At 40.0% G+C, this 16,448-nt stretch overlaps 1 protein-coding gene across 1 annotated transcript in view; it reads right to left on the minus strand.

The window, feature by feature from the left end:
- Window positions 1-6,217: 6,217 nt before the first annotated feature.
- GPR158 (G protein-coupled receptor 158) overlaps window positions 6,218-16,448 on the minus strand; it is a 349,181-nt gene continuing 338,950 nt past the window's right edge. The window contains exons 9-11 of the mRNA XM_012777345.3: window positions 16,145-16,250; window positions 12,634-12,780; window positions 6,218-11,807 (exon numbers count right to left, since the gene is read on the minus strand). Of these exons, the coding sequence (XP_012632799.2) occupies window positions 10,326-11,807; window positions 12,634-12,780; window positions 16,145-16,250 (1,735 nt within the window). The 3' untranslated portion in view covers window positions 6,218-10,325. The remainder of the gene's footprint in view (window positions 11,808-12,633; window positions 12,781-16,144; window positions 16,251-16,448) is intronic.

Below are 16,448 nucleotides of genomic sequence, written 5' to 3' on the forward strand. Positions count from 1 at the left end.
GATGTAGTATGAACAACTCACAGATTTCAGTGTGGCTTGCAATAAAAATGAAAAACAGGTTTCTCTCTCACTCTCCTTACATGTAATCTGCAACACACTGGCAGCACTGCTCCACTCTGCTCTGTGCGTCTTGGTAGGAAACAAAAATATGAATGAACTCAGTGTGAACTTACGCACTGCATGCCAGGGCCTAGGAGAACAGTGAGAATTCAGTCCACCCCAGATTTACATTCTTGTGACAGAGAGAACAGAACCACTGAAGCTTCTGTTCACATGCACCTGGTATGTGTCACTGCTGATCACATTTCTTCGCTTAAAGCAAGTCATGTGGGCAATCCATGTGCTGCAGGCAGCATACCTGTCCCCAGAAAGGCACCACAAGCCACACAGCAGTGAGGGGCTATGGGAATGCCAGAGACGGCAGCAGATAATTGGGGGCAATAGCACCGTTTCCTACATCCTCAAGTGTATATGGTCATATTCACCAGGAAACATTTGATAAAATAGAAATTAGGAATCATAACATTTTCTCTGTTAAAACACAAAGGGATGAGATTTAAAAATAGGGTTATTTTGGATTAGAGCAAACAATGCATGGTTCCTTAGGAAAAGAAGATTAACTATAATACACAGTACTAAAAAAAAAAAAGTCCCCATGGATTTAGTGAACAAACTAGCCCAGAAACTTGTGACTTTGCAGGAACTATCAAAATAAAAATAAAATAAAAATCTCTTCGCTGATACAGGCGACAAGGTATTGAGAGCCATGTCCAGTAAATACTGAATTTGTAAATGCATTAGTTAAGATTAAATTTAGCTTCAGGTGACAAAATAAAGTAGGTGGCTTAAAAAAGAGACGTTCATTTTTCTCACATGGATTCAAAATCTCCAGGAGAATAGCAGTGGTGGTAAGGTAAGGATCCTTGTTCTGTGTTCTGTCATCCTCAGTGAGCAGACTTCATGTCAGGGCCCAAGAAGGCTCTGAACACGTCAGCTGTCAGGAACAAAAAGGGGCAGAATAACGGATACGTTCCCTCACCTTACAGGACACTTCCTGCAAGTCACAGCTAACATTTCTGCTTACATCTTATTGACCAGGACTTAGTCATTGGCTACACCTGGCAGAAAGAGAAACTGTGAAATTTAGAGTTTATTCCAGGGCACTCTATGTTCAGCTAAACATCCAGGATGAAATCACAAGAAGAGCAAAATAATAACAGATATATACCCATTAGTCCCTGCCAATGTAGTCCGATGGCAACACAGGAAATACAATTTACAACTTCAAATCATTTAAAATTAAGAGGCCTGGATCGATTTTTCATCTTACAATATAGTTTTTCAATGTTGATGGCAGCTATTGTTTGAGGCTGAAATTAGAACTTCATGTCACTAGAATTGCCCCAGCTGCCAGCAATAGGAACTTAGAATGCAGGGCTGTTCTCTCTGTGGAAACCAACACAGCTTCCAGTACATTTGGTAGCATTGAAGCTATTCTCCAAGGTGGACTGAACATTTAAGGGCCTCGTGGACCATGGTAGGGAGCACATAGGCTCAAGTTGGGTCTGCTCATATTTTTGTCAACATCAAAAATGCCCTTCTCCTAATCTTGCTGTTAGCTATACTTCTACTGTCTGCTATTCCATTTTTAGAGACTCATCTCCTTTGAGAAAAAGAGTGAGCTACCTGCACATAAATCCTGCTCCAGTTGCCTTCTAGAAGGTTTCATCAGGACCAACCTCAGATAGCTCAGAATCACGTTAAAATTCATGCCGATGCCATGGCTACTGCTGTGTGTGTTCTGGTCCTGGGCCAAATAGTCCAGAAGCTTGAGTTTCATTAATTTCAATTGGAAACTAAAAAGGAGAGTCAAGAAAAAAAGAAAAATTTCATTCTAAATTTAACCTCCTTGTATCAGCTGCCTGCTATAAATATTTTCTTATTCTTTATGGAGAACTGAACGCGTTGCTTATATAACGCAGGCTTTTGGTAGAGCCATCTTTGCACCCTTCCCAGTATTTTACCTATTCTTTGTGATCAAAGAATGATAAAAATTTCTTAAGTTAAACACAGCTTTGTGAAACAGCAAGGAATAACTGCTATACAAATATAATGTAAAGGGACCATGATGCATTTGTCTGATATCTGGACTTGAGCAAAGAGTTGCTCTTTTGATATAGAGAGGAGGAATGGGATGGAATGTGTATCTGTAAAATGAGCCAAATCTCAGGAAAACCAAATCAATTTTAAACTAATACTATCCTTTTCATGTTTAAATAAAGTAGAAAAGTTGCAAATGGTAATGTAGAGAAAGCAAACGTAGAACATTATTTATATTACTTATGCCATTCTATATATATATATTTTTTGAGATAGGGTCTTGCTCTGTTGCCCAGGCTAGAGTGCCGTGGTGTCATCATATCTCACTGCAACCTCAGATTCCTGGGCTAAAGTGATCCTCCTGCCTCAGCCTCCCGAATAGCTGGGACTACAGGTGAGTACCACCATGCCCATCTATTTTTAAAATTTTTTTTAGAGATGGGGTCTTGCTCTTGCTCAGGCCATCCATTTCTGCCGAGTAATAATAGTCTACTCTCCAAATCAATATTAAATGGATCCCTAGAGGAGAATATGGTTGTGTTCTTGGGATCATTTTGGAAGGGCAGGCATTTTGTCATACAGAATTGACTCTCCCTGGATTAATCATCCACAAACTTTACTACACTGTTATTACATTTGATTCGATTAACCTTTAAGATAGTAAAGAATTTCATTAAAAATATTTTGGCCTGGCTTCCAACGCTACATGCAGGATATTATGAAAGATTTCTGCTTGCAGAAGCAGAACCTTCCATTTCCAGCAAAGACCCTGTCATGGTGAGAAACTGAGCAGGAAACAGGATCCAAAAAGCAAACCGCTCTCCACCTTCTTCTGGTTTGGGCCTTGACTCTTGCTTCATTTTGCTTTTTGAAGTAAATTTCCCATGACTTTCTTCCCAGAGCTTCAGAGAACTCTCTATCCTAGCACAAAATACGTCGTAAGTCAAGGGGTATTGGAGACTGTCCACCATGCTTCTGCTCCCTTTTCACATGTGTGTCTTCTTTCTGTAGCAGATTTTAGAATTGCCAAATGTTTGATGAGATGTTGATGAGCTCCTTAGCTGTATCCATCATAGCAAAGCAATTTAACCTAAAGTGAAATTTCTCACACATACACTCACACGCGCAATGTTGGTCATAGAGCTAGAAGGGTCCTGAGATGCCATCTCATTCAAAACTCTCACTGTTCGGGTTAAGATATGTGGACACAGGAAGTTCAAGAGACTTTTCCAAAGCAAACGTACCTGGTGAAAGACCCAGGTTTCAGAAGCAGGTCTTATACTCCTGGTTTCTTCATCTTCCTGGTCCTTACTAGTAGTATTTATCACTCTTTGTACACATTATAAAATATCTATCAAATATCTTGCAGCTTATACTTTTTTAAATGTGTTTTAAATTTTTATGTTTTTAAGCTTCGTCAAAGATATAGAAATGTAATGAAAGCCAGTAGGTATCCAGAGCAAGTGGGGAAATGGCTTGGCTTTGGCTTTTGCGTGGCTCCTGGGTCCCTAACCCATGGGGAATTTGCACGGTTGCTGGTGACTGCACAGGCTGGACACCAGCAGAGCTGAGAAAATAGACAACTCCTCTGCATCTTTACCAGGGGCTGTAAAAAGGGACGTGCCCATGTACAACTGCATAGCAGCCCTTCTAGCTTCCACTGTTCCAGCAAATGGTTACAGGATGGTCAACCTGCTGGCCCTTTTAATCCAGTGGTTCTGAAACTGGGTTTGTGCCTGGATGTTCTTGGACTTTATGTCTAGTTTTCTCATGCGCCAGAAAGCAGTTCCCCTATAGGCCACCCCTTGACGATGTTTTTTTTTTTGTTTTTTTTTTTTGAGACATAGTCTCGCTTTGTTGCCCAGGCTAGAGTGAGTGCCGTGGCGTCAGCCTGGCTCACAGCAACCTCAAACTCCTGGGCTCAGCAATCCTACTGCCTCAGCCTCCCGAGTGGCTGGGACTACAGGCATGCGCCACCATGCCCGGCTAATATTTTATATATATATATTTTAGTTGGTCAATTAATTTCTTTCTATTTTTGGTAGAGACGGGGTCTTGCTCAGGCTGGTTTCGAACTCCTGACCTTGAGCAATCCGCCCGCCTCGGCCTCCCAAAGTGCTAGGATTACAGGCGTGAGCCACCGCGCCCGGCCGACGATGTTTTAATATCTATTTATTTACATGTTTCTGATATGAATTGTGTCTAAGGACCACAACAATGAATCCAAATTCCTCAACTTACTATATGTAACAAGTATCGTAGGAAGTAGTGGGACAAATTTGTAAGTTGAATTATTCACCATAGGTACCTATAGCTACTAGTCTTTAAGATGTAAAAAGAGGAAAAAATATTTTTGTGATCTTTTAATATCTGTAGACTGTAGCAAATTTAGATGCCTTTTATATATTTTCCCAGTTACCAATAAGTTATGTGTGTATATGTATTTACATGTAACCTTTATATTTCTGTTCACTTATGAAACATTTATGGTTCTATACATGTATATTATGACTACTTCTATATACTTCTATATAACATGAAACATATGGATGAGAAATTCTAAAGTCAGCCAAATATCCAAATAGTTTGTTCAAGATAAATATCTCATTTCTCTGAAGCATCTGAAAGCCGAGCATCAGAATCTATTTTTATGTAGATGTTTTATACAGATTCAGCCATGCTTTGTTTTCCAGAAAGAGTTAAAATAACTAAAAGCAAGTTCGAGTTCCTACAGCCTAATTAAATATTTCCTACTTTTTTATGACATATGGAAATACTTTTTATAGCTCCAGTAAACTGGGTTTCCTTACGGCGGCAAGTCAATACTTAACGGTATAAAGCTGGAGGGTTAGAATTAACGTGGCACAGTCATGATCGGTGGGTTTTCCAGGAACTGCGAGGATTCATATGGAAGACCAGTTCAGAGTCAACATTTTAGAAATTCTGCAGCAAGTTTTCACCCAACTTCTGAATTTCTATTTCTCTTCGAGTATATTTTAAGCAATGACTAGTCATCGAAAATTTCACTTTGGCAAGTATTTACTGAACTCAGGCAAAGCATACTGCTCCAGACTGGGGAAATACAGATGAATAAAACCAACTCTTCCCATCAAGGGGCTCTGAATTTAGCAGATGACTCAGAGGAGTAGGCAACTATTTAAAGCGCAAGTCAATGTAGTGAGAGAATTAAGCAAATTCCTAAGGAAACCCAGAGGAAGGAGAAATTCATTCTGTCTTGGGGCAATAGGAAAGGCTTCCCTGAGGGAACAGGGTAAAGGAATAAACATCCTGGGAGGCCTAGGAGAGTCTAGTTTAAACTGTTATCCTGGTGTAATTTTTAACACTGCCCTTTTGCTCTCTGAGGTTTTCTCTGGTCAATACAGTGTACGATCATCCTAATATTAAAGCATATTTAAGTTGTTGACAGGGAGAAGGGGAAGGAATTTCAGGAGGACCAAAGAGCAAACACAAAAGGCATGAAAAAGTAAAAAGCCTTGCTATGTCTGGGGAAAAACTGGATCTTTCTCTGGCTTGTGCAAATGAGGGCGTTTTTGCCTTTTCTATTGCTGATTGGATTGAAATAGAAGTATGTTCTACAAGGACTGGCATGAACCTCCTATCGCATACTTATTTTTCTTTCTAGGAATATGACTACTGTGTAGCACAAATCTTTTCCTATATTTATCCTTTATTTTCCATGTTCATTTGATCAGACAGTTTTATTTCTGGCAATATACTATTTTCACATCACAGGGAAAGAGATAAATTAAAAACCAATTCATACATTTCATTATCTGCCTTCTAACCAGTTAACACTGCAATAGAACATACAATGAACATGAATTTGCCCCATACTTTGCAAGACACAAATGTTTAAAGAGAAAATCACCAAAATTAGGAAGATTTTTTTTGTCTTCACAACTAGTTAGGGGGTAAGGATGGAGTATGCTGAAAGAATAAAGAAAATCTTAACTTGCATTGTTTTAGGATAATAGATTTGACATTATTACTTTTTGTGTGGTGAAGTTCATGTGTGATAGAAATGTTTCCCTGAGGTATTTTTTAACAGAAAGTTTCTAAATTTAGAATAGAGAAACTACACACACACACACAGACACACACACACACACACACACACAGCCATTGACTAAGGAATTCCAACAATAACTGAAAATTCTCTAGGTGCCAATGGTGTGAACAGATGGGAAAGGGCAACTGCTATGCCCCATGCAAGCAAAGAGGGGTACAGGGATAAAGTGGGGACCAGGTCCCTACTCTGCCCTCTTACCAGACCCGGTTCTCTTTTTGCAGCTATGTCTGAGAAACTGAAGTCCACACGGCACGAACCCTTAGCTCCTCCTTTCCCAGGCCACGTCAGCACCAAGGTCTCCCAGGGCATGAGCCTGGGGTCCTGTTCTCCAGCTCTTCTCATGAGCAGATGGCAGGAGCCTGCAGGGAGGTCTGCAGAGAGGGCTTTCAAAGCTTTTGAAATTAGCCAAAATGTCAACAAACTTAGAAGAGACATTTAGATATGACATAGTTGCCTAATTAATGATTTTTTCTCACTTCACATAGGTATAACAAACAATAAACCTATCTGGACATGTGATTTTGATAAGTGAACGATCTTTCCCTTCCCTCCGTAGGCCCTCATCTTCCCTCACCACGACTGTCTCCAGGCTTCTAACTGGCTGCCTCTATTCGCTTCCCACTTCTGTCTGTTTCTGGGCTTGTCCCCAAAGGATCCTTTGATAGGTCACAGTGCCCAGTGCTATAGGATAAAGCTGCTGTTCACCTGAGGCACAGCATGAAGGGCTGTGCACAGCTCCTTCTCCGGTCTACGCCCCTTCCCTTTCACACCTGTTGCCTTTGCAGGATTTCAGCCTCGTGAACTTGAACTCTCTAGTAAGCCTTCCCTGACTCCTTGAATTAGTTATGCTTGTCTGTGTATTAGTATGCCTGCGACTAGATGGATAGTCTTATGGACCTGAGTGTTCTTGGAGGTCTTGTTTATCTTTGCATCATATCATCACTGCTTAGGGGATTGTCTGATATTGTGTGTTGAGGAAACAAAAAAAAGGTAGCTGAATTAGTTTGGGCAGAGCTTTCTTCAATCAAAACCACTAGTCCTCGTGGGTTTTATTGGCCCTAGCAGATTACTTGTATATTTGAGGCCACATTTGGCTAATCACATGTTCCCGTAGATAGGCAATATGAGGATGTATGTGCATAAGGATACCAAAAGCCAAAGGTTTATTTGGAGTTGATTAGATGAAATGAATTTAATTTTAAATAGATGGACATACAACAAACCACTTTCATATAAATATGTTTTATTGCAGAGAAGTTATAATTATTTACATGCTGCAACACGGCACAACATAAATTTACCAAATATTTCATGGTGGGATGCTGTAGATTTCAGATAATAGTTTTAGAAGAACCACAGATTAAGTGAAGAGACTTACAGTTTTATTGACTCTACAACTCTCGGTTGCTAAATGCTAGAAGTCAAAAGGCAGTGTTTTTTCAGTCCTACCTGTCGTCACTTGCATGCAGAAACCTAGGAAGCAAATACAAGAGAACTGTCGAGTTTCAAATCCATACTGCCACCAAAGTTTACAATAGGTTGAGTTATACTTCAAGTCATAAAGCATTTAATTCTTGCATAAAATATACAGTTCTATTAAGATTGGTATAAATCTACTTATTTATAAACCCTGGCTGAAAAACAAGGACAGGATGCAGCCTGCACATGCATTGAGAAGGACAACCTAGAAATGTTTGTGACCTTAATAGTGTTTATTCACCTTCTTATTATCAGTCTGGGAAAATAACCTCCAGAATTGCAGACTTAAACTTCTCTTGGTGATAAGTGACGGCAATGAAACTCTAGGAAAGACCCTAGGTCTTCACTGAAACGTGCTGGTGGAGAATAATCTATGGACTGTAGAATGTCACTAAGGTGTAATTTGGCAAGTCTTTTTTAAGCCACATCTCTAGCAGGATCATCCTGAAGTGCAATAAAAAGTCCCTGGTGCTTGACCGCTTATTTCTCAAGAAATGAATCGAGTACTAACAGATGGCAGACATAAATGAAACAAGTAGGTGGGTCTAGAAATTCCAAACCAAATTCATGAATATACCTTAAGGTAGGACACCAAGCATATAAGCCTTAATTGAAAAGGAAGGGCTGAAAGAAATAAATGAAGGAAACACACAAAAATAGAACTATCTCTTTTCAAACCTACCCCACCAACCTGAGTAAAGCACACAGCAAGCGAATGGGCGAGAAGATTTGTGCACAGCTTTGCAAAACAGTGAAGTGCTCACTTACTCCTGAAAAAATCACTGAGAAAATTGTGATGATGAATATGAAGAATTCATATTTACCTTCCACTGGGATAATATTCTTTAAGAACAGCCCCATATCCACCTTTGATTCCCTTTTCCCATCTTTTATCCTTCTAGCATGTTCTCCTTGCTGCTCATGAAATAAAAAACAGTGATTTAGGCTAGAAGTGTCTTGGCCAAATAAGCAGTTGATACTTCAATGCTTAGAGTGAGAGAAAGGGAAGTCTCGGTTCTATTTTTAAGTGATTCATCTTTAAATAAAATGAGACCGAGCTTTGGAATCTCATTGCATGATCACATCAGTAGGGCTAAGTCAGCAGCTTAGGATTTTCATGCCAAGAGATCAGTGTGGAATGCAATAAGTTTTATAAAATATGCTTTGGGGACTGTTTTGCCTTGCAAATAAACCTTATACTTTGCATTTTGAGCTAGCGGCTCGCAATGGCAATTTGCAAGACTTGTAAGTTTTCCAGTGCTTAGGAGAATGTACAGCCCATACCACCTTATAGGCTTTGAATAAATCAGGTTATAAAATCTCTTTGGGATTTGAGTCCAGCAAGTTCTACCCCTTGCTGAAGCAATGAATAAGATTTTATGAGAATAAATAGCTTAAGATAATTTAAAATATATTTTCAGAATGCATAATAAAAATATATCCATACAATGATCTTGATGCTATCATTAATTTTTCTCTTTAAAAAAATAATCCCTTGAAAGTGCTAACAAGAGCAACCTTTCTGTCTTAGTTTTGAAAGGCAAACTTCCTGGTTCTGTACTACTGCTACAATTTTCATGTCATTCCTAGAGTCTTCCCTTTCTAATGGTAATAATAAAGCACAGTATATTTTCTCCCTCTTAGCTTCTTCCTTAGGAAATGCTGCTAAGTATGAAATACTGAAAGAGTTAAAAGGGACAGTTAATTGGGATGAAGGCATTTTCTATCTCTGACTTTGAATAAACAACGGATAAGTTGTCCTTAACTTATCGAGACGTATGACTAAGTAGGACCACTTGATCTCCAATAATAATAAAGCTTCTGAGTCCTAACAGGAAGTGCAAAACAAGTAACTCAACTTGTATAAAAAACCCTGATTAAGACAGTATAACAAACCATGATGTGAAATAATAGAGTCAAATTCAAATTCACAATATATAAACCACAGCCCAAACTAAAAGTTCTTATCATAACAGTTATGGCTTTCCAAGCCAGAGAAAGCTTACTATACTTCAAGAATCAACTAAAGTTGATAGATAGCAGGTATTCTGTAAGTTGCAATAACAATTGGGTAGCTGCAGATTGCATAACTGTGTTGTGTCACATAATACCAAAGTTATTTGCAAAAATTATACAATCTGGAATGCTTGAATATGAGACACAACATGTACTGAAACATACATTTATAAGAAAATGAGAGCAATCATTAATATAAAAGGTGTTTTTGGGATGCATTAAGTTAGCAGTGCTATCAAGGTTAAATAGGTAACGTAAGTTCTTTTCAGTCAGGTACTTAGAATCTCGGTCGTATGTGCCTATGCCTTTCTCTTCTTTGCAAAATCTGCTCTGTCTTCTGTGTCTCCTGCTTTGGCTCGCTCAGGACCTTCGACGTCCCATAGGTAAATATTGATCAGGGCCAGACATCGTGGGCTATTCCCCTTAAACATGCTGAATTGTAAAAGCGTTCCTAGTGTTACCAGGGGAATGACTCTTTTTGGCCAAAGTCTGACTTCTCCATTCTGATGCGGCTGCTCCCGCCAGGCCTTGGACCTTACCTCACTGTCGTATTTCCCGTGACCGGGACGTTTGGATGCTTATACCTTCTGTCTCATACCCAACCCGGGGTTTCCTCCTCCTCCTCTTCGTTTTAGGGACGCTACACTTTGAAGGCATCCCAGGCCTCTTCCTTCCGAGGCCCTGCTGCCTTGTGTGCGCTTAGCGCGGGGGAGGCAGGGAGAGCCACGCTTCTCTCGGCGCTTGGTAGATCTGGGCTCTCAAACTCCCACGGGCACACCTCGGCGCGCGACGGCACAGGTTTCTGGAAGTTAGTGCTGGAGTTACAGGAGCCGGGCACATTTTCCTCGGAGGAAGATGTCTTTTTCTCCTGGTCTCCTATTCGGCCGAGATTTTCATTCTCTACTTTCGATGCTACAGCCCTGGGGGTGGCTTCCTCTCGCTGCCCCGCACACGCGGGGCTGTCGCCGTCAGCCCTCCCCGGGGGAAGCGGAGTCTGGGAAACGAACCGCTTGTCGGGCTCCAGAAGGGGCTGGGCCTGGCTCTCCCACGCGCACAACGCGGCCCTATCTGCGCCCTTCTGACCGGGCTGCTGGCTCGCCTCAGCCGCCTTAGGCTTGTACTGACATTTCTCCTTTAAGGAAAAAGCTGGGTTTTTCTCCATTTCAGAAGCCACGATGGACACGTGTTTCTGAGCTTTAGATTCCGAAGGCACGGGACCAGGGTTCGGGCCGTACACCTCCCAGGGGCACACTTCCCCGATGTCAAAGTTGTCCTTCCGCTGGGCGGCGCCTGGGCTCAGGTCAGAATTGGCAGTGGGGGGGTTGACCCTTTGTTGTTTCATGATCCCCGATTTCTGAGGCTTTCTGGGCTCCTCCACATGATTGGGGTTTGGGGGCGCAGAGTCTTTAGTCTCTGTGTTATCTGGATTTGGGTGATTTCTGTTTGTCTCTTTATCTTTTGGCAGAGGTTTCTGGGATTTAGCACGTTCCTCCACACCTGCTGTCTGGGTTTTCCCAGCTAATCCCAGAGTCTTCTCCTTGGCACTTGCTATGACACTGAGAGACTTCTGCAGCATGGACGTCCGTGGGTGCCCAGGCTTCTTCTCGGAGCTGAGGTTGTGGGCGCTGGCTGACTTGCACACCAACGGCACCGACTCTGTGGACTCGGCCTCGCTATCTTCTTTAAGTTTCTGTGTCAGCTTTTTACCTGACAGAGATTCCAGCGTGGAATTCTCCGTGGCCTCCTCGTCTTGGCTTTCCGTTGGGAGGCTGTTGGACTCCTCCGTCTGGTCTCTCACGTGGTCGTAAGTGCTGTGGGATTTCTTGAGCGAAAAGACCCTGTTTTTCAGGGACTCCTCCTTGGGTTTCCCCGTGTTACCTGAAGACTCCGGCGGGTTCTTCCTGGCAAGGGCAGTGCCTTTGGCCATGCCGTGGTCCGCGACCTCCTTGTCCTCTTTGGAACACTGCCTGCTGACAGTCTCTGGGATCTCAGTGATGCGCCTCATGATGGAACGGCCCAAGCCCTTCTTCGAGCACCGCTTTTTCTGGAGGTGGGGGTTATTTGTGATCATCTTCTTGCGCTTATACACTTCCAGTTGGGCATACAGTTTCTTCAGCTCATCCTGCCAGAAAAAGAGAAGATTCAAACAGGTATAAAATTTAGCATTTCAGCCAGATGACATCACTAAATGGTACTGGAATTCAATAAGCCTGAACTCTTTAGGGCAAGTGCTCTACAGCTTTCCCTAACATCTGTGCTCATCAGTTTTCTTCTCATTAGTACTTTCTGATTATTTTGTGTTTTGTTTCACATAAACTTTGAACCATAAGATACGAACTCATGCATTCTACCGTTGCTTCATGAAGCAAGTACTTTGAACTTTTCAAGTTGTATGGACTGGACTGAACCTGGACCATAACAAAACACAGCATTGTTTACTGACACCATATCCCTGAATAGCATTGGGAGCATCCTGTAGCCTTTGATAAAGTTACGCCTCATGTTAGATTAGCCCATTGGTTAATAAGAGCACCTTCTTCCTTCATATGCTGATATGTTGTCACAGATTATTTTAAATAATCCAGGCTCTCTGCTCACAGATCTATCCCACCTTTCCATAAGCAAGGTGTCATAAGCACATATTAGGGAACATGTACAATTAGTCCATCATTTTGACTGCCAATAGGTCAGTCAAGACCATCAAGGTAGGCCAGGCTGCTACAAGAGTTGAAACAGCCTGTGAATTCTAACTCATAACATGACTATACATTTTAGAATTGGATGAACTCTGCATTTGATATCTTCAGCCCACACACAAACATGCATTCTCTCTGACACATATATACAAACAGGAGCACCTATGCATACATGCCACCCCCAACCCACACATGCTTGCCTGTATAAATGGGTCTATTCTGAAATAGGAAAAAATATAGTACTGGCGTTACCCGAATGTCTTCTGGATCCAAACTGTGCTCACTCCAGGCTGAATTGATACTACTGTTCAGGTAGGATCCAGATCGACCCATGTCTAGCTCATCTTCATATGCTTCTGTAGCAATATCATCTCGTGGGTTATTGCTTGAATGTGAAAACTGCAATGGATATTAAATATGAGCTGTAGACATTAGCCTACTGTAAGACACAGTATAGTTCTATATCTGTATACACACAACATATATACACACACATACATAAAAAAGTATATATAGAGAGAGATGGGAATCTCTTTATGTTGCCCAGGCTGGAGTGTAAGGGCTATTCACATGTGTGATCATAGCTCACTGCAGCCTTGAACTCATGGGTTCAAATGATCCTCCTGCCTTAGCCTCCCGAGTAGCTGAGACTACAGGCATGGGGCCACCGTACCCAGCCCAGCTCAATAATATTCTAAAGGTTTTAATGTTAACATCATTTTTTCAGCTTGCTGAATTCATTCACTAAACTCTTTCCAAATAGTTGCTCCTGTATTTGTGTTCTGCGTTCCACGTTATGTGCTGGAGCTCCTAAGTGAGGCGATATTAGCACTTGGCCCCTCTCTGACTCCAATTTTCACCAGTGTCTCTTCTCCAGACTCCCAGTGTTTACTTACATTACTCTTCTTCCATGGTGTATTTGCATTTTGCAAGTAGAAATAAGTAGAACAATCCAAAGAACTATTCTCTAAGTGGAGCAATTTAGACTCATTGGAAGCTAAATGGGAAATTTTTTGAGCAGTGGGGTCCATTTTGTGTTTGTCACTGTGTTTCACGTAGGTGAGGATGTAGTTCATCTATGGGCACAATTGGTCCTAGTGACAGGACTGTGAATTTCAGTCTATTACATACAGCTTCAAAAAAGATACTTTCAAAACTCAGCGGACAGAAGATCTGAATTCCAGCCCAACTCTGGCATCTGAGAAATATTAAGACACAAAACTTCTCTGGAGCACAGTGCCCTCTTGGCCTAAAGAGCGCTGGGCTAGATGTTATCTAGGTTTACATTGAAAGAGTCACTGAGATTACAGATTTTTCCTCAAGCTCATCATTACTCTCAAGTTCCTCCATCATGTTTTGATATATTTTGATTATTTTCATGTGGTTTTTGACATTTTTTGGTTTTGTGTGCTCTTGCTATCTTCTGTTATTCAAATGGAGTAGTTGGGAAGAGAACATTGGCTAAATGATGGAAAGCAGGAAGGAGAATCAAACCAACCAGTCACACTGGGTTGTAAACCAAGTGACTGTCTTATGAAATGAGGGATCAGCTTAGAGAACATGAATTCTCTATTCTCCCAGTTTCTCATTGGTCAAATATTCCTTAAAAAAATTAAAAGCTCACTTTTTGATGATACAGAGATATTTTAATGTCACCTTTTGTTAAAATATCCACTGTCCAGGTGAACATGAATATGAGATACTGTGAAATGACAATTCTCTAAGTAATAATGGGTGTTTTATAATTAAGACAACTGAAAAAAACCACAGAAACTGTGAATCTTTCCTTCACTCTTCTACCTGCATTTGTGGGACCCACAGGTGACATGAACTTGAGGACATAAATGGTGACTACGATAAAGACTCTGTCCTGCAAAATGTCATATGCTACTAGTTAAATCCCCAGGAGGTTAGTTATGAGTATGGAACTTTTTTTCATGAGCAAAGTCTTAGAGACAATGATGAGTTTAAGATTTAGTCATTTGTCAGATATTGTCCATTTCCTGCTTTATTTTTCCTTCATATTTATCTCTATGTAAAGCACTATTTTAAATGTTTATCTTGTCTGTTTCCCCCTTCCCCTTCCAGAACAGAAATACCATGAGAACACATATTTTCATCTATTCTTTACTCTCTTCCAAGGATATGAAACAGTGCCTAGCAAAGGCCCTCAGTAATATTTTTAAATTATCTTTTTATTGAGACAGAATTCACATACATACTATAAAATGTACAATTTTAAAGTGGATAATTCAGTGCTAGTATATTCACAAGGTTGTGCAACCATCACCACAATTTAATTCCAGAATATTTTCATCACCCCAAAAAGAACCTTGTACCCATTAAGCAGTTACTTCTGTCCCTCCTTCTCCCTGTCTGTGGTAACCATTAATATACCTCTGTCTCTACAGATTTGAATGTTCTGAACATTTCACATAAATGGAATAATACAATGTTCAGTCTTCTGTGTCTGGCTTTTTCAATTGGCATAAAGTTTCCAAGGTTTGTCCAAGTTATAGCATTTATCAGTACTTCATTCCTTTTAATTGACAAATAATATTCCTTTGTATGGATATACCACATTTTGTTTATACGTTTATCAATCAATGGACATTTGGGTTATTTCTACTTTCTGGGTATTATGAACAAGGTTGCTACGAACATTCATGCACAAATTTTTTGTATGAACAAATATTTTCAATTTTCTTTGTAGCTCAATAACAATTTATTGAATGAATAACCCTGTCTAATAAATGTGTAATCATATTATGCAAAATATTACAATTGTTAAGATAAACTATAGTAACTGACTGATCTATGAAAACTGTAGCTAGCTGATGTAATTCAAGTAGGGAATAAAATAGGTATTTTGTTCTGTTTACAACTGTTTGGCCTTTTCATTCAGGCTGAATCTCAATGTTTTGGTTAATTGTGAGAGTTCAGGGAAAGCCTGGAGTGAAAGACAAGAAATCACAATTCTGGTTTGAGCTGTGCTAACATTATATTACGTGGCACTTATAAGATATATGGTGTTCTAATATGTTTCTCTATGAATAAAAGAGGAAAATAACAGTAATGCCACAATTTGTGTAATATGTTTTTTTCCCCCAAAACTCTAGTATTATTTTATTTTATTCCAAGAAGCCTTACTGCATGTCACAGATGAAGAAATTGAAACTCGGAGAGATGGAAAGTCTTGGCTAGCACCATGTAACATTACAAAGCTAGTGCGGGGCCTGAGTCCCGAATGCCTGTGGCCTGAGTCCTGGCCCATTTTTCTTCACTTCATTATGCTGCCTGGATAAGTCTTTGTCAGAATCTATCACTATCAAGATTCTTCTATACATAATATTATAATTATTTATTTCTGTTCACATAAAAATTACCTTAATGTTTCAAACACAAGACTTCTCTGAATATGAATCCAGACAACATGATTCTTAGGATAGTTCTTTTAAAAAATGATCTTGATGTTATAGCTCCAATAAAAGCCACCTTGAACCCATGATAATTACAACATACGTAGACATCAAAATGTTTGTGAAAGGACTGAAAAATACCTTAATTTTAAAACCCATCATCTGTGATTTAAAAACTATTTCAGATATTTTAAGACAGACATCTAGTTTCCTGAGGAGGGAGCTTTAAAAATATTTTAGTGTGTTATACAAATTTCCATACCTCCTTTTGTCTGTAGGAGAAACAACAGCATGCTCATTTAAAATAATTGTCTTGCAAGAAAAAAATAACATTAGAAGAATACCTTTGGAATCAAAAGCAACCCAATGGTGACTGTCACAGTCAAATGAGTATGTGCAAAATACAGCATCAGCATCCAATCAGACTGAAGTCTTGAGGCAAGAACAAATCTGAAATGAGAATTCACTGAGTTAGCAATTCAAGATTAAGATCTGTACTTAAAACACTAGGATACTTGGAAACTCTTTTCCTCACTGTATTTAAAAAAAGAAAGAGAAAAAAGAAATTGTATTGCTATTTCTATGGCATATATTTTCATCACAGAAAAATAAGGATCTAAGTAACCTTAATTGGATGTCTAAGATATG

Source organism: Microcebus murinus, chromosome 25 (assembly GCF_040939455.1).
Source record: "Microcebus murinus isolate Inina chromosome 25, M.murinus_Inina_mat1.0, whole genome shotgun sequence".
In the NCBI taxonomy this organism is placed as follows: Eukaryota; Metazoa; Chordata; class Mammalia; order Primates; family Cheirogaleidae; genus Microcebus; species Microcebus murinus.